The sequence below is a fragment of the Marmota flaviventris genome, chromosome 9 (assembly GCF_047511675.1).
Source record: "Marmota flaviventris isolate mMarFla1 chromosome 9, mMarFla1.hap1, whole genome shotgun sequence".
In the NCBI taxonomy this organism is placed as follows: domain Eukaryota; kingdom Metazoa; phylum Chordata; class Mammalia; order Rodentia; family Sciuridae; genus Marmota; species Marmota flaviventris.
Window position 1 is genome coordinate 37,759,654 of NC_092506.1, and position 25,243 is coordinate 37,784,896.

Below are 25,243 nucleotides of genomic sequence, written 5' to 3' on the forward strand. Positions count from 1 at the left end.
CCAGCTGTCTATGGACTGAATCTCTGAAGTTGTTACCTCCAAATAAACTTCCTCCTTTGAGCTGTTCTTTCAGGTATTTTGCTCACAGCAAGGAAAATGAAGTAAAACAGAAATTGGTACTGAGAAGTGGGGTTATTGCTATGATTAACCTAACCATGTGATTCAGTAATTTTTGGAACTTTTTTAATTTTGTAGGAAGAATTTTGAAAAGTTTAGAGATTCAGGACAGAAAAGCTTTGGAATATTGTAAGCAGACTTTAATGGGAAATTCTGGTGGGAACTCAGAAGACCAGAATGTTAACAGGACCGTGGACATTAAAGACTGGGCTCATGAGGTTTCAAAGCAGAAGGAGAACAATATTGGAAATTGGACTAGGGGATATTTGTGTTAAAATCTTGCAAAGAAATTTCTAAATTTTGCCCTTGTTCTAAAATTGTCTTTGAGGATGAATTTAAATGTGGTTGCTAATTAATTTGGCAGAAGAAATTTCAAGACAGCATAGTATTCCAGCAGTGGCATAGATATTGCTAGTAGCTTGGATCCAAGTTCATTGTGATAATCAGAAGTAGAAAGCAGAGTGTAAAGATTTGAAAACACTCATTTTGTCCAGAAAAGTGGGAGTAAATATGGGGCCAAGAAAGATATGGTTGCTAAAAATGTTATAGCCATTGAAGAGATGCAAAGTACTTTACCAAGAGACAATAGGAGTACAGATTGACAGCATCTCAGGAATTGGCATGACCACACCCATCTCAGGATCAAGATGAGACCAGAGGGGTACCCTGAGAGACAGGGGGGCTTAGGAAGCTGTTTCACAATGCTCCATCACCAGAAACTCAGTAGTTGCTGAAGCCATGGTCCCAGGTGATTGGCTACTGCTTGTGATGGTACGAAAGAACTATATGGTTTTGGTGCTACAAGAATGCAGGATGTTAGAGTTAGGGGGTCATGGAGGCTACCACTGAGATTTCAAAGGAAAGTCTGAGGGGGCCAGGGAAAGTGTAATAGGGTAGGAGTCCCTGTGGGCTCCTCTTGAAAGTCTGATGCATGAAGATATGAGAAGGGAGCTAAGTCACATTAAAAGATGGCAGGACCATATAACATCTGCTGAAGAAAGCCATAGTAATCAGCTATGTAGAGGCAAAGCTGAGATCATCTTGATGCCATGTGACCCAAATACTGGACATGGAACTGTAGGACTTGTTTGCTCAGCTAGATTTCAGTCTCATCTCTTCTTCCTGTGCCACTATCTCTCCTTTGTAGGGTGAAAATTTTTAAATATTGAAAAAATAGCACTTGATTTTTACAGAGTTTGAGAGTTTGCCTTGAGTCTCTGAGGAGATTTTGAACTTGGAGTTTTCCATATTGCTGGAACTGTTAAAACTATGGAGACTTTCAAAAATGGACTAAGTGTATTTTTCAGTATGAGATGGGCATGAGTTTCCAGGGGAGGAGTCTTATGATTTGGATATGCTGTGTTCCCCAAAAGCTCGTGTGAGAAAGTTCAGAGGTGAAATGATTAGGTTATGCAAGTCGTAACCTAATCAATGGCTTTATCCACTAACACGGATTAACTGGATGGTAACTGTAGGCAGATGGGGTGTTGCTGGAGCAGGTGGGTTACTGCATCCATGTATTAGAAGCTTATAGTTTATTCCCAGTGAGTGGAGTTAGCTCTCTCTTCTTCCTGGTAGCAATCTTCTGACCTATTTGCCTCTATCATTTTCTTCTGCCACAATGTTGTGCTTCATGTTTGGTCCAGAGCTATGGGATTGGTCAGTCATGGACTGAACCTCTGAAATCATGAAGAAAAATAAATGTTTCTTCCTTTAAGATGCTCTTAATGAGGTATTTTGGTCATAGTGAGGAAAAGCTAAGTAAAACATAGTTGTTATTACCTCATAAGACCTACTCAATCTGACTTTCCCATCTGTGTTGAACACAAAACATTATTTGCATCAATGTGATATTCCATCTGCATTTTAATGTGCAAATGTCTTGAAGATGACAATAATCTTATCAGAAGGTAGTGAGAACTTTTTAAGAATGGGATACGAATAAGCAACTGTTGTTTTGTATAACTAATGAATGAGCAATTCTCCCTCCCCATACAACAAATCCCAATTTAACATTTAAAAACTCAGCAGAATTAAATTTAACACATGAATTATAGAAAAAATACCATATTAAATGACAATTTATTGAGTCAAAATTTCTGCATTCATTCAATTGTACAATAGATTGTGCTAAGAGTCAATTTAGAAGTATGTGCAGCATTTAAAAAGTGCATCTCATCATGCAGTCACTCAGCATTTTACTTAAAAGTACGTGCACAAACTCAGACATTTGTGAACTATTTCAGCTATAATCTAGAGTGATTTTCCTTTGAGAATCTCTTCAGCTCTGAACAACTCATCAAGGCAGACTGCATGCACAGAGTCATTATTTTTTAGCTTAAAAAGACAAGAAGTTAGAATATGAAAATATATAAGCAGCATTCATGTAATACAGTATTCCTGAGAATAGTGTGCGCTATAAATCTTTGAGAAATAATTTGTATTCATATGAAAATGAAGATATAAAATATTTCTTTCAATCTAAACAGAATAACCTAAAACTAATATACTGTGAGGGGCTGTTAGTATTGTACTGTCAATGACGACGAAGGCATAGCTAGAGTCTACTGTACAAATTCATGATAAAAGATTTCAGATAATTTTTACCTCTATTTTGCACATCTGTTACAAGATTATCAGGGGAAAACTTTTCTAAATTAAAGTGTTACAATTTTATTAAAGTATTGTCTTGTGTTTTTAATTTGGAAAAGATGTCAATGTCAGGTAAACAGAGAATATTTATAATCAGTCATGTGCATATAAATAGCAATGAAAAGAAAACACTGGTGCTACAAAAATGGAGTTTAAAACTCCAATGTGTAGCTAGAGAATTTAGTTATAATTTGAATGAAAGAGTACTGCGTGGCCAGTATTTGTGAGGCTTCCGCCTGGTTCAAAATTAGAGGGCAAGTAGGGAAATAAAATGTTCTGGACAAGAACCATGAAACAACAATAATTTAATAACTTTTTCCCCAGAGGGAAATAAATAAATGCAGAATTTTTTTTCTCAGTGTTAAGAATTAGGAAAAATGTTTTTCTAGAAGTGAGCCTTTATAATTTCTTTACTAGAGGAATACCAACATATCACAAAGTGCTCTTTTTTTCTACTGTGTCTAAACTGGTCTTTTACATCTTGGTAATAAATGTACTGCTTAATTGGACAAGAATTAATTGGATAAACAATAGTAATTTTCTGTGTGTGTGTTTGTGTGTGTGTGTGTGTGTGTGTGTGTGTGTTTCAAGGACTCATTCTCTGGAGAAGAAAATTTGGATTTCCTATTTCGCAAGGAAAAGTACCTTGACTCTTATCATACATTGCCTGACCTTAGCCCTTGTCTTTCTTCCTATCCTACCCTCATAGTTAATGCCTACTCTGGATTTTCTTTAGTTGAATGCCTCATCATTTTTGCTCTATCAGACTGTGGACAGATAGTATTGTCACTGAAAATAAGAATTCCACAACAAAGCAACAATTATCTCATTCACAATAAATTTGACTTTGTTTCTACAGAGTTTTCAAAAATAAACCAAACCAATCTATCAAAGAAATAACAGAAATCACCCTTCACTGATGAAAAAGAACTCAAAAAGTATTTTTACAAACAATATAGAATTATACACATGCATTATTTTCATTAGCTCATGAGTGCACATTGTAAAAAAATCACAAGTGTTGTAGAGCATCTGGCTTCAGAATTCCTGAATAAACATTACAATAGCAAATTGTGTAACTGGTCTCAGAGCTGCAGCATAAATTGAAACTTGCATTACATACTTTCAAGGTGCAAAGGTACAAGGAAAATCAACATATTTACAGCATGTCAAGATAGTATTCTCTATGATTTGCAATAATTCGGAGAGGGAAACATTAAATATACTATAAACCAGCCTTCCACAGTAAAGTAGGGATCAGTTGTGTTTTAAATGATATAAGAATAACCATTTGTTTTTTCTAACTATGTGGTTATTGGCATTTAGTATAAAAAATGTGCAGTGCAACTGGCTCTGCCAGTAATAAAATAGACTTGAATGTAGCCAATGCAATAGAGTATTATTTCAAAGAATGACATTATTTTTGGAAACTTAGATTTTTGGTTTGACTACCAAAAGTGATGTGCAACTCTTCAACTTCATAGTCAATGCAAAGCAGCATAAATTCCTTCTCAAACAGATCCACAAATTCATCAAGAGTCAGGGAAATTCCTACTAACATGTAAGCCAGAGGAACATGGATTTCTGGCAGCAAAGGCAATAATTGATTTAAGTTATTTCTTGTAAGTATCTTAATTCAACTGAAGGTTCCAAACTCAGATTATCATGTGAGTGAAGACCACATAATACTTTTAAGTCATGCCTGGCTTTTGAATATTTACACAAACATATGTCTTTAGAATGTCACCCCTCCTACTGCACTGCAGCCAATGGAAAGGGAAGGTCTCCAACCACACAACTCCCTGAGACTGGTTCTGAGAATTAAATTTTGGCTTCCTACATCATCAGCCTAACCTCTTTTTTAAGGTCACGAGTTATTATCTCCTTCCCTAGAAACTTCTACATTCCAAATCCCAGAGATTGCTGTGATACATTTCCAAGTAGCATATGATGCCTACATTTTGTCAAATATACCTTTCTCTGAGATGTCACCTAGATTTACAATTAACATCATTCTTTTGCAACTAATGGTACCTCCCCTCTTGCACTAATGGTATCAACTAAGGCCACTCATGGTGAACAGGCTGACCACTCTGTCTCCGTTGTTGTTGTAAATGTTCTAGTTCAGCCTCATACATCATTTCCTGGACTAAGTACTTCTCCCGTCGTATTCTTTCATGTAGGCCCTTTGGTACATCTGGAATCAGGTATGCGATGAATGACTTAATTCCAAAAACGAGGTGCTACAAATTAGAGTAGAAAGTACAATTTTCAAACATTTTGAAGTACAATTTTTAAACAGGACAGAAAATCACAAACAATTCTGCATTTGTCTTAAAATCATGTATCGGAATGTAGTAGACAGTATCTTGAATATTAATATTCTAAAAAATTGTATTAGGAATGCTATACCGTTACCTGCTATCACATTAGTATCAGGAGGAAACCCATCTTTTCCTCTTCTTGATTTCATGTTTAATATCACTTTGTAAACATACAATGAATCAAATTCATGTGTATAAAATACTTACACATTATTAAATACTTTTATTAAGATGAAATATTATATACAAAAGAGAAAAAGCATATCCTGGAAAAGTTCATATCCAATATATCATAATACACAGAGTCTAAACAATCAAGAATAAATGCTGCCTCTGATAATAAGATTAGAGTCAAACTCCAACACATGCATTTCTGGAATTTGTACTGTAATAGATTTATATATCACTGTAATAACTGCTGTAATATGTTTTACTCATCATATTATTCTTCTATTTTACAATACATAATACTTCTGTTTTTAAAATAAACTGACAAAAATATTGTGTTTAAATAAAGTGAGAATAAAACTCAAAGGGTAGAATGGTTGTTAGTAAATGTACAGATGCTGAATCATTCTGCTTAAGTCTGAATCTTACAACACTGTTTAGCTATGTAACCTTCAAAAACATCACCCACATTCCATGTCTTATCCCTGAAAGGGTGATACAAATAGTGCTTCTTAAAGGGATATGGTATGAGGATTAAATGTGTGTGTGTGTGTGTGTGTGTGTGTGTGTGTGTGTGTATAAGAAGCTTAAAGGAGTACTCAGCATAGTATAAGCACTGCTTGAATATTACCTCCTACTATTATAAATGTATCCTTTTTGGATTTCTATAAAGAAGAGTAGATCTTTCAATTTCTCAAAAAGGAAAAATAATCTGACACTTGATCTGTGAAAAAGAACACATTTACATAAAGAAATTTTAGTAGACAATAGTCTCCAAGGCACTTCTATCTGGGCTAGTGTCCTCAGAAACTGCATTGCAAAGTAGAGCACAGTAAAGGAGGTCATATTTTCAATCAGATGCTCAGAAATTTCTTTCCTGATGATTTATATATGTACTATCTTCAAAATATTTATGTTTGAGCCTCAGGAATATAGAAATAATTTTTTGTAAATCATCATGATTTAAATTAGTAAAGAAGGATATTCTCTATGCCCTGTTTGATGATACTAAATGTCCTATAAACTGATTCATATAGATTGATATGCAAGGATGGTTCAACATTAAACTGCATTTCTAAAAAACATTTCCTAAAGTTTAATACCCACTTATCAAGACATTCTTAGATAACTATTACTAGAAAAAAATTCTCCAACTAATAAAGAGTTTATCTTAAACAAACCTACAGAAATCATAGTTAAAAATAGGAGCATTTATTTTAGTTGAGAATAAGACATGGTTGATTGTTACTGCTGTTAAGTAACATACATTCATTTCAAGTACGGTAAGACAAGCAAAGATGAGGTATAAACTTTGCAAATGAAAAGGCAATACTTCATTATTTGAAAATAATACGACATTTGTAATGACAACCCAACAGATGTGAGATACCTGTGGAACTGTGTTCCTCTTAGAAAAATAATTAACATTCCAGTACACCATCAAAAATCAAGCAAATCATATGATGAAGGCTATAACTTATAGCAATGAAATATCTACAAAGTTTATAGTAATAAACTTAAAAAGGAAGAAGCAACAGCTGTTTTAGATCTCAATTAAAAGATAAAATAGAACAAATTCTGTTTATCAATGAAACAGCACAGGTTTTTGTAAGTCAAAAACTACTTAGAAGTGTAATTCTAACCAAAGTCTTTCACAATATTTGAAGAAACCTGAAAAGCAAATTCTAAATTTTATATGAATGATTAAAAACTCCAAGTAGCAATGGGAATTTTGAAAAATAAGATCAATAAACATGAAATCTAAAAAAAAAGTTTTCATAGAAGTTGAGACTAGACTAGTGGTTAACAGAGGGGAGGGTGGGATGGGGACAAGTTGATCAATAGGTATAAAGTCATAATCAGATAGTTATAGTTCTGGTGTGCTATTGTACAGAAACTGACACAAGGAGTAAGATCACTGTTGTGACATGCCTGACCACGTGTTCAGAAGCCTACGGAACTGGTTTGAAAGAAGAGTTTGGAAAAGTTTGGAGGTACAGGCTGGAGCAGCCTTTGAATGTTGTAAGCAGATCATAATGGACACTTCTGGTGGTGATGGTGGGGATGAATTTCAGAAGACCCGAAACCAATAGGAATGGAGAGGGTAAAGACTGTGGCTCTTGAGGTTTCAGAGCAGAACAAGGACTCTTGGGCATTGAAATAGGGGCTGTTCATATTACATTTCGGCAAAGAACTTGTCAACATTTTGACCATGTCCTGAGACTTTTTGAGAGACCGAATTTAAAGATGATGCTCTAATTAATCTGGTGGTGCAAATTGCAAGGCAGCAAAGCATTCAGGCCATGGCATAGGTATTGCTGACCACTTTTAACAAGTTTTACTATGAGGTTCAGGAGCAAAACGAAGAGAGGAAAGATTTGAAAAACTTGTAGTTTGGTTAGAGAAGAAGTACATGTAAAAAAGAGAACAAGGAAATTGTGGTTGCTGAAGAAATTACCTCTGTTACAGAGAAACCAAGTGCTTTGCACAGAGACAACAGAAAAGATGCCTTGAGAGCAACTCAGGAATCAATAAGTTCACACCCATGGTAAGTTCAGGGTATAAAAATAAAAACTCATTTAAGAGATCATGGGGGATCCTGCTCACAAAGCCCCTCAGCAACCACTGCATACATGTTCTAAGAGGGTCAGGGCCTATTTGAGCTAGTTGCAGACACGGGCATCATCTACATAGTGCTGGTTCTATAGATATAAACAGGATCCCGGAAGAGTTATGGGTTATGGATGCTTCCAATAATATTTCAGAGGAAGGCCTGGTAGGCCAGGAAAAACATACATGGTTTGAGATCCCTGTGAGCAGTCCCTGACTGGGCTATGTATGAAGCTTCAAGAAGGAAGGTATGCTGGAATGGAGATGCCAGGGATTAAGAGATGCCAATGATATAAAACATTTACCTGAGGAAAGCTCCTGTCTGTAGACAGAGCCAGTGTAACAGAGAGACCACATAGACAGCATCCAGCAAAGCTGTGGGAACTAAACTGCACAAGTCCTGTGAAGTCTCTGTTTTACCATGAGACCCAGGTGTTGGAAATAGCTGACTTTCAGTATGGTTTTGGTCCCATCCTTCTTTCTATTCCAGTACTAGTACTAGTACTAGTACTAGTACTACTACTACTACTTCTTCTTCTTCTTCTTTGCAGGGGAATGGAAATCTTTGCTCTGTCCCAGTGTATATTGGATATATGTAACTTGCTTTTGATTTTTGCAGGGCCTCTGAGCCAAGATTTTTCTTTGAATCTCAGGAAACTTTTGAGTTGGACTTTTGAGCATTGCCAAAACTGTTAAGAGCATTAGGACTACTGGGGACAGACTATAGTGTTTTGCCTTGTGAGATGAATATGAACATTTGGAGGCCAGGATAGAATGCTATGGTTTGAATATTAGATGTCCCATCAAAAGCTCATGTTAGGCAATGCAAGAATGTTCAGAGGTGAAATAATTAAATTATGAGATCTGTCAGCTCATCAGTGAATTAATACATTTGGTAGAGTAAGAATTTGAATGAATTTCTGGGTGGTAACTATAAGCAGGTGGTGCATGGTTGGAGGAAGTAGGTCATTGGAGATTTTCCCTTGGGGATTATATCTTGTCCCTGGATCCTCTCTCTTTGTCTGTGTTTCTTGGCTTCCATGAGCTGAACAGCTTTCCTTTACTATACCCTTCCACCAAGATGTTCTAACCCATCTTAGGTCCAGAGCAATGAAGTTGACTGACCATGGACTAAGATCTCTGAAACCATGAGCCCAAACACACTTTTCCTCCTCTAGATTGTTCTTGTCAGGTATTTTGGTCACAGTGATGCAAAGCCAACTAATACAATAATGTACTGCATATTTCACAAAAGCTAGAAGAAATGATTTCAACATAAAGATAAATATTTTAATAGATATGTTTAACCTTGTCTGTGCATGACATGGTACACCTCATATACATGCATAAATTTTATGTCAACTAAAAAAATAATATAAGTATATCTAACTCTACAACTTCCCCTCAAAAAAAAAAGAAAAAAAATTAAGAGAATAAAAATATAAAAATAAGCATGGAATACAGCTTGTTTTTATCAGATACTAAGATATATTATAAAATCATAGCATTTAGTGTGATATAGAATTAGAACAGAAAAACGGGGTAAGATACCAGATTTCTGAGGCCAGGGATACACTTATATACATACAAAAACTTGGAATATTGCAGAATGAAATTACACAAGTCCGGATATATTATAGATTATTTTGTAAAAACCATTACAGATTATCTTTTCATAGTAAGAAAAAGAAAATCATCTTTTCCCTCAGACTGTATCTTAAGGTCAAATATCCTAGAGATATGTGAAAAATATAACTATAAAGTTAATAGTGAAAGTGTAGCAGAATATTGTTTTTGAACATTAGATCATGAAATTTTCCTAAATAATCCATATAAAATGAAACAAAAAGAAAAGCAATCATGAGGTTAACTACATAAAAAATGTTATTTGTTTCTATATAAAATTAATAGGTTATGGAAAGGAATACATACTTGCTATGTTTATGGATTGCAAAGCAATAATATGTAGTATATAAAAGGAAATCTTAAAATTTGCTCATGAACAGAAAGCTCAACCAAACTGGACTAAGAGTATATTGATTTACAAATAAAGAAAACCAAAATGGTTTTCCAGTACTAAAATCAAACGTCAGTATCATTGGTGACAATTAAAACAGCAATAACAGAAGAAAAAAGTCAAAATGTTATCTTTCACACAACTACAAAATATTGAAAAGCAGGATAATATTAAAGTCAGGTGAAAACGTAAGGGAAAGGAAAACCTCGCCCACTGAGAATAAATAGATACAGTTCATTTGGAGAGCAATCTCTTAGTATTACATTACATGAAACTGAGGATACAGACAAACTAACAATTTTTTGGTTGTTATGTGTTAAAATCTGGTTATGTGTTCTTGGGAAACCCATTAATGTATTAAATGATAACAAAATCCACAATTATTAATAAGAGATTTATTTGAGGTAGAGAGAATGGTTGTAGACCTAAGTACCCACAATGATATTTCATTATATTTAAATAACACATTTCTCATATTTAGAAGAAGTGATCTAAACATGGGTAGGTTTCATGAATAGATTTATTTCTAGATATAAATAATAAAATATGTAAGAGAAAAAATGAGTTTTATTGCATTATACCACTGAAATAATTTTGAGAAAGAACTCTCAAAATAATGCTACATATATTTTATAAGTAATTATTTATGCAAATAAACAAGTGAAAGAGCTTACACTGAAGAAGAAGAGTGGGTGCTATTGGGAAGTGGGTGATGGAATTAGTAATAAGAAATGAAGAAAAAAATAAAGAGAGAATCACATGTATGCATCATGATATGTTGTATGTGTTTGTTCACTAGAGTTATAAAAGAGAATGGGAAAAATGTTTATCTATAAAAACCATATACAATAAAAAACCTTCAATGAATCACTTGATTAGAAATATGCATTAAACAATTATGCAACTTGTATTATGAAATTCTCACTTCATAAGGAAACATTTTTATAGGGTCAACAAGTCATTAGGAAATAGAATTTCAGTCTTGGATGAAACTTTTACAAGTAAGTATTTCATTTTCCAGATGAAAAATATTTCAATACAAAATATGAAATGCTTTTTGAAAATCAGTTGAGAGGTACAGTTGCTTTTAAAAATACTTTTTCCGGGCAGGGGCTGTAGCTCAGTGGCAGAGCTCTTGCCTTGCACATATGAGGCACTGAGTTCGATCCTTAGAACCACATAAAAATAAACAAATAAAATAAAGACATGCTGTTCATCTACAACTACAAAAAAATACGTTTCCCAAAAGTCTTAGGTATGCCTCTATCTTTGGCTTCACAATTTTGGCCATAGGAAATACATATCTTTAGCATTTTTCATTGATTTAGCGGTGCCTCAAAGATAGTTAATATATTACAGTATTAATTCTCCACTCTATTGTCTTGTTTAAACAAGGCAACAATACTGTAGCTTCCTCAAAATTTCTTCATAGAATTATAATTTAATATTGTCACGTGATTTTGGTCATTAAACACAACCCATCTTGTAATAAAAGCATTCTCAGGCAAACTTTATTGAATCATCCAATGTCCCCTAAACAAATGCATATGTGAACAACTGTACTTAAGAGTTGATTGTTCAGTTTTTCTAACCTGGGGAATAGGTATGAATTCTCTTATCAGATTATGAAAACCTTCCTTTCCTTTTTAAACTAGGCACTAGGAAGTTAAAGAGTTTTGCATTAACTCTTCATTAGTTTCTTCCACCTTGATTGTCTAGTGTAAGTACCTACTAACTTACCTTGTTACATTCTTCAGCTCCTGCTTTTTGGCACTTGTTATAATAGTTTTATTTAATCTGAATCAGAGCCTTTTGCCAGAACCTATGTAAGTCCTTTGTTTGTTTACAAGTGAGAAATTGACTTCAAAGAGGCAACTGATATGTCAGTTGCAGAAGTGTTTACCCACAGTAATTTTCTTCTCAGTTTGTGACTAACCTCAAACACGATAATGAAGGCCAATCGAGCAGCAAGGATGTGCCAGTATTGTAAAGTGAATTCATAGGGTTTGGAGCTCCAAGGTGGGCCTCGGTAGTCTCGGTACCTGAAACACAAAAAGAAAGAATTTGAAAAATAGGTTCCAGGCTCTGTGGTGCACACCTGTAATCCCAGTTACTAGGGAAGCAAAGACAGAATGATCACAAGTTTGAGGCCAGTTGGGGCAATTTAGTAAGACCCTGTTCAAACTAAAATTTACAAAGGACTGAAAATGTAGCTCAGAGGTAGAATACTTCTAGGTTCAATTCCCAGTACTGTCAATAAATAAACAAAACCCACCACCAACAAAAGAATATGAAAAATAGAGATCAAAGGGTCAAAGTGTGAAGGTCTCAAATTTCCCTAATTTGCCCCAAACTCCAAAATGATAGTTTAAATGGACTCATTGACATTCAGGGACAGGAGACAGAATGGTGAAGGGAAGCAGAAATGTTAACAATAAGTTATAAATAAGTACCTGCAGTAACCAGATTTTCCTATACCAAGCTCACTCAAGTTAAAGAAGGATAGGCTATTGTTGACATATCCTTTTAAGCAACTAGGAAAAAAGAAAATTATTATTTGACTGAGAGTTTCATAAATTTCCAGTATAATTTCTTCATTAAAATGATAGGATTTTACAAATGCATCATTTCTAACTTTACATATACCTAGCAACTCAGCTGTTATTATATCCTCTCTCATTGTATCTCTAATTATATCTTAAAGAAACAAACTCCTGTCAATTCCTCCCAGTACTTCTCCTCTTGCACTTTTATCTGGTTTGTATTTATTTATTACATAGTTTATTAGACACTAGTTACACCCTTGGTTTTAAATCTCTATAAATCTGTGTTTTATAGTACTAAATTCATTTGGAAGAGTAAAAGACCCAGAATACCCAAAGCAATTCTGAGAAAGAACAGTGAGGCAAAGGCATCACTACAACTGATATAAAATTATACTACAGAGCTATAGCAACAAAAACAGCATTTTTTTGGATGAGGTGCCAAAAATATGTGTTGGAGACCTTTTTAATATAACAAAATTGGGCCAGGAAAACTGGATATCCATATGTAGAAGAACAAAACTATTTCCCTACCTCCCATCCTACAAAAAAACTCAAAGTAGATCAAAGACTTAGGAATTAGACCAAAGAATTTGCAACCACTAGAAGAAAAAATAGGGTCAACACTCCATTATAGAGGTGTAAGCACTGACTTCCTCAACAAGACCAAGATATAAAACCAAGAATCCATACATGGGATGACACCAAATTAAAAAGCTTCTGCACATCAAAGGAAATAATTAAGAGCGTGAAGTGAGAGCCTACGGAATGGAAGAGAATCTTTGCCACCTGTTCCTCTGCCAGATTGGTATCCAGAATATATAAACAACACAAAAATCTCAATGCCTAAAAAAACAAATAACCCAATCAATAAATGGGCAAAAGAACTATGTAGGCATTTCTCAATAGAAGAAGCACAAATGGCCAAATTCAATGCTGAAGAAGAAAAAAGTCACCACACTTAATATCTTACTGTAATCCCAGCCACTCAGGAGGCTGAGGCAGGAGAACCGCAAGTTCCAAGCCAGCCTCTGAAATGGCGAGATGCTTAGCAGCTCAGTGAGACCCTGTCTCTAAATAAAATACAAAATAGGGCTAAAGTGGCTTAGTGGCCTAGTGCCCCTGAATTCAATCCCCATCTCCAGAAAAAGAAAAAAAAAGTGATGCTGGAGAAATTAGATACCCTTGAAGAAAGTTATGTGAACCACACCGCCTTACGGTACAATGGAGTAAACTAAGGGGAATTAGGATTAGAGGCTTAGAATGCTCAACTGCATTTCCAGAGTAGACATTGTTAAGAGAAAAGAAATGAGTAACTTTGAGGAGTTGAGGGAGGCAGCCATGGGGAGCTGTGAATGGTGGGCTGCAAGCAGAGGACACAGGGAACCAAGCACGTATTAAGGACTGTAGAGATCAGCGTGGCTAACATGAAGTGAAGGAAGGAAGTCTGTGGCATTCTGAGAGTCAAATGAATAGGACACAGCAACTGAATGATCGATTGTCAAAGCTAATACGTCAACCACTGTGAGAACTGGGAAATGACAAGTGGATTTCAAAATGTGAAATTCATGGCCTTTCTACAGAGTATTAGCCTTACCAGAAAGAGCATAATGGGGAAGAAGAGGAGGGGGATTGGAGAAATGAATATGGAAAATTTTTTGGATTTTTTTTTTTTGTTTGTTTGTTTAAAATGGAAGCAAAGACATGAGGATCCACTGGCAGGCAGTCAGAACAAGGCAGGACTTTACACATTGGTTGGAAAAACAAAAGCATATATCAGTGTTAATGTGAAAAAGACAACATTCTGTTTGTAGTGTATGAGAAAAAGTGAATAAATACTAGATTGGTGTTCTCCAGGAATGAGGAAGAGATCTAGGGTACAATTACATGGCTTTTGCTTTCCACAGGAGCAGAGAGTTCCACTTCTAGGAACTGGGAGAAAGCAGACTGTGTGGGATGCGTGGAGTAGGATGCATGGTGTAGGAAGGCAGACTCAATCAGGGATAGGAAGTTCTTTTCTATTTGGCTCTATTTTCCCAGTTAAGTAAACCTAAGAATAAAGAGTGAGAATAAATAAGGAGGTGCCGAAGCCTTAAGGAACAAGGAGAAGGTATGAAAAACTTCTCTAAAAAAGAAGAGCAAATGGACTTGGGAAATAAAACGTGTGTTGGGTCCACAAAAGAGAAGTGATAAAAATTTAAAGTGAAGGGGCTGGGGATGGGGCTCAGTGGTAGAATGATCACCTAGCATGTAGGAGGCACTGGGTTCGACCCTCAGCACCACAAAAAAATAAAATAAAGATAAAGTGAAGCTAGTCAGTGTTTTTGTTTTTCTTCATCCACACTAGCTGTATGAGAACAGTGCAGACTAGACAGAGTTTGGAGATGGCTGGGACTCTGCCAAAGCAGTAAAACATCAGGGGGGAAGGGCAGGGACCAGTGTATCCAAGGAAGAGGTTACAATAATTGGCCAATTGGTTTGTAAGATGGGTAAGAATGGGAAAGAGGATGATAAAGGAAAGGAAGACAAAGATGTGTTAGTACTATTGATATTTTAGAGTTCTATGTACATTCAAAGAGTTGTTGGACATCATTAATTTTACAACTTTAAAATATGTATATTATAATCTCCATCATACAGATTAAATACACAAGGTTTAGAGAGGCTATGTAACTTTCTCCAGGCCTATAATTCCTTAAATTTTGGGTTTCAGAATCTCATTATATTTTTAAAAGTATTGAACACCAGAAAAGCCTTTGTCACAGAGGTATATCTACTGCTATTTTATCACATTAGAAATGAAAACAAATTTAGAAAATATTTAACTATTCATTTAAAAGTGGCCATCAAATCCATTGTAAATTAATAAAAATGGTACATTTTAAAGAAAAATAGCTATAACTTGCAAAGGGAAAAAATATAGTGACAATGACATTATTTCATATGTTTGCAAATCTCTTTGATGTCTGTTTTAACAGAAGATAACTAGGTTCTTGTATCCACTTCTGTATTAAATCTGTTGCAATATGTTGTTTTGGTTCAAGTGTTAGTAGAAAATCTGGCATCATATAGATAAGTAGTTGGAAAAAGAAGGACTATTTTAATAGCACTTCAGATAATTTTGGATATGTTTCAGTGATAGTACACTAAAGCTACATGGGGTAGCTTCTTAAAGCTTAGTTGCAATGTGAAATCTTAAGCCACAGTAATGAACATTTCATGCAGTTACATTAAAATACATAGGTCTATCTTATACATTAACCATCTTTTATCCATGCATGATTTTGTAATGTCAAATATCAGTCATTTGGAAAATATTTGTGCCCTGAATTATTCAGAACTTCTAAGGTTGGTGTGTTTTTCTTTTTCACTACAGTCTCTGAAAAAAGAACACAATTTTTAACTTTGTATGAGAAAAAATCTCTTAAGTATTGGGAAGCTATGCAACACATAATGTCAAATATTTGCCTTAAAATGACAGACTAGTTTTGTGCATGCACTAGAAGAGTAGCTGCTAAGTACCAAGTCCGAATAATCCTAGTTGACTGACAGTCATTATTTCATGTGGGAAAAGATTTTTCTTAGTTGGCAATCCAACACATGGGTGCATTTCTTTGAGACATACATCACATCTGGGTATGTAGCAGAAGTGCTCTATGCACATTTCACATTTTGTTACATATAATATTGGAAGGACATTTATTCAAAGGTGGATATTTTGTGAAAATTAATAATTATTAATGCTTTACTTAAGCACTCTGAATTTTGTACTGGTATCTTTAAGGTGATTAAATGGTGATGAGGAATATTGTTTGGTTCTAATGCTTTTGAGTTAAGAAGAGCCACCAGAAATTTTATCTACCATTGCTTTATCACACCAATGCAAATATAAATACATGAAAAGGGGAAGTAATGTCTTAATGTAATTATAAAAATAGTACTGAACTTGTGGACCCTTAAAGATATTTGCAGAGCAGATGTTGAGAATCATGTTCCTAAGACAAACAGTTGTTAGAATCTGTATTCAACCATATATCTGTCATATTATAAATCTTGAAGTATTAATTACAGTGATGCAGTGGCTTCAATCCCTTCCGCTTCCATCCTAGGCCCCATGATTTTTCATTTCTGCTACCCTCTTGCCAATATCCTTCTCTTCCCTGCCTTCTGCCACCTAGCTCTGAAAATGTCTCATCTGAATCAATCTACTCCAATTTAGCTGCTAAGCATGCTAGGAAAAATACTTGGAATGTGTGGTGTCAGCAACACACAAGCCCTTCACAACTCTGTTTAAAATTGGTCTACTTCCCCAATCCCTGAATATGGAGGAGACAGATGCCATCTACATGAAAGGCATGTTCTAAAACAGACACCCAGTCAATCTTACTTTCACCTGCCACTAGGTGGCAATAAAGCCACTAGCAAGTAATCATTAGAAAGAAGGTGGCAGAGAAGCCTATATGTTTCAAATTATTAAAATCTACTTCTAGACCATTTGAATTAAGAAAACAGACTTTTGAGGTTTTTGCTATTAATACCTAAACAAGCTTATGTTTACATAGTGTTATAGTTCACAAACCTTATCTCAGACACTTTCTTAATCATAAGGCCCACAGAACTTTCTGTTAATAAAGTGTCTAACTTAAGACAAAATTCCTTGAAGATGCCAAGATATAAACAATAAAAAGATATAAGACAATAACTATCTTTTATGATTGCTCTTTTAGAAAATTAGGCATTTATGGGTTTTTAAAAACTATTTATTTTTTGTTGCAGTTGGACAAAATATCTTTATTTTATTTTTATGTGGTGCTTAGGATAAAACTCAGGGCAATCCCAGCCCTGGCATTTATGTTTAAAGGTATTTCCGTTTTCTGAGAGAACTTCAGTTCATCAGGAGAGTCAAGTGTACTACAATGCATACAAAACAAACTTCCCTCTTGGAAGATTTATCTGGTTTAAAACATCAGTAGGTCAGAACAGTACGTATGAGAGAGGTTGAGGGCAAGATTTCCTGCACTTGGAAAACCAGTTTTAAAACTCTCTAGGCACATAGGTACCAGTCTCTTCATGCTCTGTATCTCCCAAATAATTGCCTTTTTCCCCGCTTCAGTAATTTAATGAATTAAATTAATTAATTAAATTAATTAAATAAACCCCCAGTGTGGGTTTCAATTTCCCCATCTGCGTAGTGAGAAGATTGCAGTAGATGATTTCTTAGATTTCCTCCAGTTCTAGAATTTGACTTCTATAAACAACATGAAAGTTTTAGCATTTTGATAGTTTGAAATGCATGATGTCAAAATGCTAAAACTTGATTTCATCTAATAAAAATATTATAACTACAATGACCAGAAGAAACATTACTCTTAATGGTCACAAACAAAATATTTCAAAAAGTTCTCATTTTAATTACAAACATAAAAGAGATCAGAAAAAATGTATAAATTTCAACCTTACTTTTCATTCTGTTCTACATGATTTGCACAGGGGCCATATTTGTATTCATAGACAAAACGTGGGATGTAGTCAGATGTAATAGCAATTACAAATGCATTGGTGATCACAGCCAATATGCCAATTCCTTCAAGAATTCCAAGCCAGATACCTGGTAGGAGAAACATTAAAGACAGTGAATAAAAATTAACCAAATGAGAACCCTATAATCAATCTTATTTTGAAAAGAATGTCCTACTCATGTTAGAACCACAATTCTGTCCACAACTCAGTATAGTATCTCACTCCATCGTGATTTATAAAGTTTGGTGATATATTGTTTGGTGATACATGATGTATAATATTACATCTGGTACATAATTTTTTCTATAAAGGGAAGGTGAACCCCATCTAAAAATATTTGAAAATCAGAATATTATTAGGGCCTGGTTCAGGTTCTGTAACAGTGAGACATAATACATGCACCTAAGATATTTCAAAGCCTAATATACAGAATTTGTTGAGGCAATAAAAACTATGAATAAAAATCTTTTAAATTCTACATCTTTAAGTTCTACATGGTAGTGTACACTCTGAAATGTCTATATTCAATGTGTATTTTGGTTTAATATTTGCCAAATTTCAATTTTTTCTTTTTATAGATTTTTTCTTTTACTTTTTATTCTAATTTGTTATATATGACAACAGAATGCATTACAGTTCATATTACACAAATAGAACAAAATTTTTCATATCTTTGGTTGTATGCAAAGTATATTCACACCATTCATGTCTTTATACATGTACTTAGGGTAATGATGTCCATCTCATTCAAGTTTCAATTTAAAGTAAAAATACACACAAAAAAAAGAGATAAAACCCATAAAGACTAGTTGACATTTGCTACTTCTTAGGAGGCAAATCTGATGTCATATAGACAAACAAATTAGCTTCTGATGTTGCATATCACATCAGTATACTACTGATTATATTCAAAACTGATGTTTCAACTAGGATTAAACCTGACTTTAAAAATATTGATAAGAAAAAAGTTCTAGAAAAAATTACTCAGACATGCTAAAGGTGATTGGGTAATATGGCAAATTTGATTTCTCCTCCCCTTGTTTTTCAAACTCTTTATAATATACCAACATTAAGCTCCAATTAAAAAATTAAAATAAGAAAGGATTTTAAGGTTTAGCTAACTAGGGAGATCATAAGGCAAGAAATCAAAATTCATAAAATAATACTAAATACATAAAAATGTTTATTTTTTAAAAAAAGTTATGTTATTCAGTCAAAAGAAAGTCTGGGAAAAAGTGTTGAATATACAAAAGATCCTAAAATTTTAATGAGAAAATTAAAGGAAAAAATGGACAAATAGTACAAATAAAAATATGTTAGGGGAGTGAAAATAACTAATAATGTCTTAAAAATTTTAATCACTAGTATTTTGAAAAATGTCCTTTAAAGAAAAGAATAAGATTTTTTAAATAAAATATAGATGATCAAATACCATCCAATGTTATTTAGGAATATAATGAAATACTTTACATTGTTGTTGGAATGATTTACTACTTATTATTAGTTATTAACTAGTCAGATATATCTTAAAATTAAAATACGTTTGTTTTTAATCCAGTAGGCCTACTTTTTGATCTATATTATAAATACACTATACTTACATAATGTATATGGATACATCATATAAAATATTTATCTATATCTATATATATTATATTTATTACTATTAACAGAAAGAATAAAATTTCTAAATGATTGTAAATTTTTAACTTATATATTTACTATGAATATCATAATTTTATTAAAATGAATTATACTTATATTTTGAGGTGGAGAATGTTTATTAAAACACATACAGAATCCTATTTATGTATATGATTATATTTCTGTATGTTTGTATGAGCAAGTAAAGCACTAACAAAGGATGCATGCTGAACTGATGCTCTGATTACCTGAGGTAGAAAACTAATGGAGAAGAAGGATTATTACTTATTTCTTTTTACATATTTTTGTTTTTTAGCTTAAACAAAGTAACATACAGTAAAGTTAAAACAACCTATCTATTAAAAGTTACAATAAATGCTAATTAAAACTGGAATAGGGGCCTGAGGCTGTAGCTCATTGGCGGGGCACTTGCCTAGCATGCAAGAGGCACTGAGATTGATCGTTAGCACCATATAAAAATAAACAAATAAAATAAAGGTATTTTGTCTATCTACAACTACAAAAATTAAAAAAAAACTGGAATGGGAAGGGTTTTTAATCCTTTTTAAATTTATTTTTTACATTTTCATTAATGTGTTTTTATTGATTTAATAATGAAATTAACAAATGTACCAAAGTTAAAGGACAGCAAGAGTAATAACTTTAGTTGCTTAAAAAAATGAGTATTCTAAAACAATGAACAAAAATACCCTAGGAATTTAAACTGCATGACATTGAATCTCTACAGATTAGCATATTTGAAACAGACTTTGGTAACTATGGAATGGAATGTATGTCAGAAAATTTAACTAAAAAAGGAATCATTCAGTACGTTAAAAAATAAAATTACCCCCAAAACAAAAGGAAAAATGTGTGATTATTTTTAAATAAACTTGAATTTCCTATTTCAAAACTAAGGGTTATTAAAGTAATATGAAAAACAAGGAGCATATCAATGGGACAAACAGATTCTAGAAATAATACTTAAGATTACACATAATTGAGCAAAAAAGAGAATTCAAATAATTCCTCCCAAAAACCTGGATTATTTAATACTTGACTTGGAAAAAACCGAACAACAGAAAAAAGAAAAACTGAATCTCAATTTCATCAATAATAAATTTTAAGCAGATTATCAATTTAAATAAAATCTCAAATGCCAACAAACAACAAATCAAAAGAGAATATTATACAGACATGTCTAAATAACAAAACACTGAAAACAACTTGTGAAAAATCATGAGTTCTAAAAGGACTGTCACAAATGATAATATCTATAACGCACATAGGTGCACAAAAGTTATATAAAATTTTAAAAATTTTATTTATGAAAAAGTAAATGAATTAAAAACCATCATTTTAATACTGTTTGCTAGATGTATATACATATATACATATATATATATATAAATGTAGCAAACATTATATATATGTTAAGATATATGTGTACATAAACATATGTCTATATCAAGATTCATAGTACAAACACAGAGAGAAAAATCACCAAATTAGATATAATGGCTGAAGTGTATAATGCAATTAGAATAGAAGAAATATAAATACCTTTAATTTTATAGTAATAAAAATCCAAGGAAATACAAGAAAATGTTTTTTTTTCCCTCATTAGAGTGTTAAGGAGAGAACAATTTTAAAAATCCTTATTATACTTAGAGTGGTTTAGGAAATGTATATTCATATACAGATTGGTACAGAATTTCTGGAAAACATATTGTCAATATTTGTACCAAAATTTTATATGTACATGCTCTCTGAACAAGTGTTCCATTCAAGGAATTTATTCTGGTGAAATAATAGGACGGGGCTGGGGTTGTGGCTCAGTGATAGAACGCTTGCCTTGCACGCATGAGGCACTGGGTTCAATCCTCAGCACAACATATAAATAAATAAATAGAGATAGTGTGTCCATCTACAACTGAAAATTTTTTTTTAAAAAAGAAATAATTGGACAATTTTTGTGTGAAGATGTTCACCTCAGCATTGTTTATAATAATAAAATAATGAAGCAATCTAAATATCTCTATAGACTATTGATTTTAAAAAATGCCATATTGGAGTTTTGTGTAATAATTGTGTAGAATGGGGCATATTTGTGCATATTAACATGAAAAGATATATGAGAGAGTCTTTCAGTTATAAATCTATGAACTAATATGTTTAAAATGAACTCACTTCCAACCAAATTATTATGCATTTTATTATTTTTAACCAAAAAGTATTGAGTCTTGTTATGGTTGGAAGTCTTGTTATGGGCTTCCAACAAGAAGCCCATAATAGAAGTTCACATTGTTTTAAGTGATCTCAAGCCATCTTTTCTTACACCATTTGTGCTGCTACAGCATAATACTGGAGGCGGGTAATTTTGTAAAGAACTAATATTTATTTTTAACTATATGGAGATGGAAAATCCAAGATCAAGGCACCAGTGTGTCATGATTGTACCATTTCCAGTTTCTGAGATGGCACCTTATTGCTTCATTCTCTGGAAGGGTCAAATGTTGTGTCCTCCCATGGCAGGAGAGCAGAAGAGAATGAACCCATTTCCTTGAGCCCTTTGACAAGCACTCCAATCTCCCATGAGCACTCACCTCTTACATATCATACCTCAATACTCTCACATATTGGTGATTAAACATGGATTGCACATCCTTTGGCATTAGCAAAGCAAAAATCATTTAATAACTTACCTATGTCAGTTGCTCGGGCTGGCAGAGGCCTCCTCCACTGGGTGACGAATTTATATGCATCAAGCCTGATTTCAATGATATTGTTTAACAAAGCCAAAAGTGGGGCCAGAGGAAAAGCCGCCACAAAGATGGTGGTAAAGCCAAATTGCAAAACTGTCAAAAGAGAAAGTTAGAAAATTAATAATATAAACAGCACATCATTTATTGAGTGCCTCTTTTGTGTCAAATTAGGAGCTTTACATAAATTGTCTTTAATCTTTTCCATACTCCTACAAAGTAAATATTCTTATCTCATTTCACAGTTGAGGAAATTTTTGCTCATATGTGTTAAGTAAATTTGCTAAAGGGCACATGGCAAGAAAATGTTTAAAACTGCATTCAGAGATCTGAACTGATTTAAATTCTATGTGGTCTTCACTTCGATGTAATGAAGCATGAAGGAAGGGGAAAGAATAAAACAGGGAATGAAGAGGGAGGAGGGAGGACAATGAAAAGAGTAAGAGCCTGGTAGGGAGGGAAAACAGGGAAAAGACGTAAAAGAGAACAGGAGGACTTGAAGGAAAATGCTTGGCTCTGGAACAGACTCAAGGGACCTACAGTCATCTTGAACTCTTTTTTTATAGATGCTAAAACTGGAGGCCAGAGAAAAGCAAATGTCAAGCCAGTAGCCAGTAATTCTAACAGTTGGAATGGGAATCCTTATTTTCTTAACATAAACAAATAAGATTCTTGAAGAAGCTGAGACTTAGACTTGGATCTAAGCAAAGATTTATTGTGAAAAAGAATCACTATTTTCTTTGTAGGCGATGCAAATGTTTCTTTACAAAGGAATTGGTTTGTTTCATCAAACTATTTTGGTCAGAAGCTGGGGGCTCCCCTGTGAGAAAAGCCCTCATTTGGCTGTCAGAGAACAAAAAGTGTGACCCTTCCAGGGACACTGCTCCACACCTCTGGCTCTGCTGAGATAAAGATGCAGATGTGGTTTAGAATGCTTGGGGCTGGAAAGGAGACATATGTTTTCTTCTCTTGAACCAAAGCCCATGTGGCTTAGAAAACCAATATCAAGAAGGTTCTGCAGAATATTCTTTCCTTACCCATTTCTAAGTATTCATCCATCAGGCCATGTATGTTCATGGGCTGCAGATTCCAGTCATTTTCCCACTGAGGTATAGAGGCATCCTGTATTCCCCGCTTGATTTTATGTCGGGACCACCAGTTCTGGATCAGCCTACACCACAGAGCAGACCAAAGCATTCTGAGTTCTCATTTCAGCTCTGATGCACAATCATCGTTTATTAAGAAATGAGATACACTCTTGGGATACATTAAGCATTTCTGGGAACTGATGATCTCAAATTTTAAAATGTTTAAAAAAATTAATTCTCTAGTTCCAACAAATAGCTTTTTTAAAAATTAAAAAAAAATCTTAACAAAATAGTTTAGAATGGGAGAATAGACCCTACCCTTCTAGAACTCTCCTAGATACTAGACTATAAACATCTGAATATCTATTAGGAATCCATTACCTGTACACAAAGATGGTCCTTGATATTGATTAGACAAGCATCCATTTCTATGATTCTTTTTTCCACCTATACTTACACATTTTTATAGTATTTAAACTTCTATAGTACCTGTTATGATTAGGTCTGAGAACTTCATTGCTCAATATGCAACATTTCCTGGACTCTGTTCTCTGTATATGAATAAAATTATGCTCCATGAAAAGTAAGTGAGCCATAGATGGGGCTTCAGGGGACCCAGATTCTAGCCCCCAACATGCAGTGCATTAGATGTGATTTGCATCAAATCACTTCTCCTCCTTGAATTTGTAAACATGAAGAATTTGAGCATCTGAGTGAATATATTCTGTTATTCTAGTGAAGAATAATTGCCAGGAAGTGGATCTGTGTACATGAGACAATTTTTTAGTCATGGAAATGAAATGACAATGCTCTTTCTCTAGGCCAGGAGCAGTTTTAAAATTATGTGGCTCAAAATATCCTGGTCTGCATATATTGTGGATTCCTGGGTAATGAATTAAGAATGTGGCAAAAACCTACCTCCAGGATGAGATGAATCTCACAGAAGGAGTAAACAGTACTAGATGCTCCATTTCAATTAATCATGGACCTAAACTTCATGTAACCATGGCTAGATTAAAACATCAGGCAGTGCTCCAACAAATGTTCCATAGGGTTACTCCTTAGTGCTTTTTAGAGATGAAAAAGAGGCTGGAGGATGGAACTGAGGCGGACCTGCTTGTTTCTATTTTATTTATTTGGGTTTTGCTTAAAATTTTATTTGAAGACAGAGAATTGTGGTTAAAAGCTTTGTAAACCACAGCTTGATGGCTGATTCACTCCTCTAAGTTTTCTTCAGTAAGGCCTTTGCCTAGGGAGTTGAAAAACACTAGCCAGATGTCCCCTGCTCTGGTGCCCTCAATACTTGATATATGTGATCCAGGCTGACCCCTGCAGCAAATCCACAATGACAATGTGCTACCAAAGAGCATGGTATATATGGCAGTCCATCCATCATGATGGCACAATTATCCTGATGTCAGAATAACTATTATGCTGTCCTGATGGTGCTTATGCAATACTCACAACACGCCAGATCCTGAGCTACACAAGTTCCCTCAGGTCCTCTCACATGATACTTCCCAAATCCTATGTTTCCATGTGGTATGTCAAGGACAGGAAGGGACAAGACAAACAGACTTGGATCCCCAATCCTCCATCCCTGATTCTCTCTTCATTTAGAAGAGATTTGCTTTAATCTGTTTTGAATTTTGAGGGTCTATATAAAAATCTCTTCACGAAAGAGTCCTGTATCCTACAATTAAGGTTGAAAATCCACTGGGTCAACTCATTTAGTCTTCATAAATTTTAAAAATGAAAAAAAAGTCTCAAAGTGAAATGAATTTTAAGTGAAATTAGT

The 25,243-nt window shown here is 34.0% G+C and overlaps 1 protein-coding gene across 6 annotated transcripts in view; it reads right to left on the bottom strand.

Moving 5' to 3' along the window:
* Positions 1–1,965: 1,965 nt before the first annotated feature.
* Ano3 (anoctamin 3) overlaps positions 1,966–25,243 on the bottom strand; it is a 406,718-nt gene continuing 383,440 nt past the window's right edge. For 5 of the 6 annotated variants that reach the window (XM_071616329.1, XM_071616325.1, XM_071616328.1 and 2 more), the window contains 6 exons: positions 23,395–23,528; positions 22,301–22,453; positions 17,892–18,039; positions 12,342–12,422; positions 11,825–11,930; positions 1,966–5,012 (listed from right to left, as the gene is read on the bottom strand). In XM_071616329.1, the coding sequence (XP_071472430.1) occupies positions 4,830–5,012; positions 11,825–11,930; positions 12,342–12,422; positions 17,892–18,039; positions 22,301–22,453; positions 23,395–23,528 (805 nt within the window). In that variant the 3' untranslated portion in view covers positions 1,966–4,829. The remainder of the gene's footprint in view (positions 5,013–11,824; positions 11,931–12,341; positions 12,423–17,891; positions 18,040–22,300; positions 22,454–23,394; positions 23,529–25,243) is intronic. The other variant, XM_071616326.1, reaches the window with a different exon arrangement.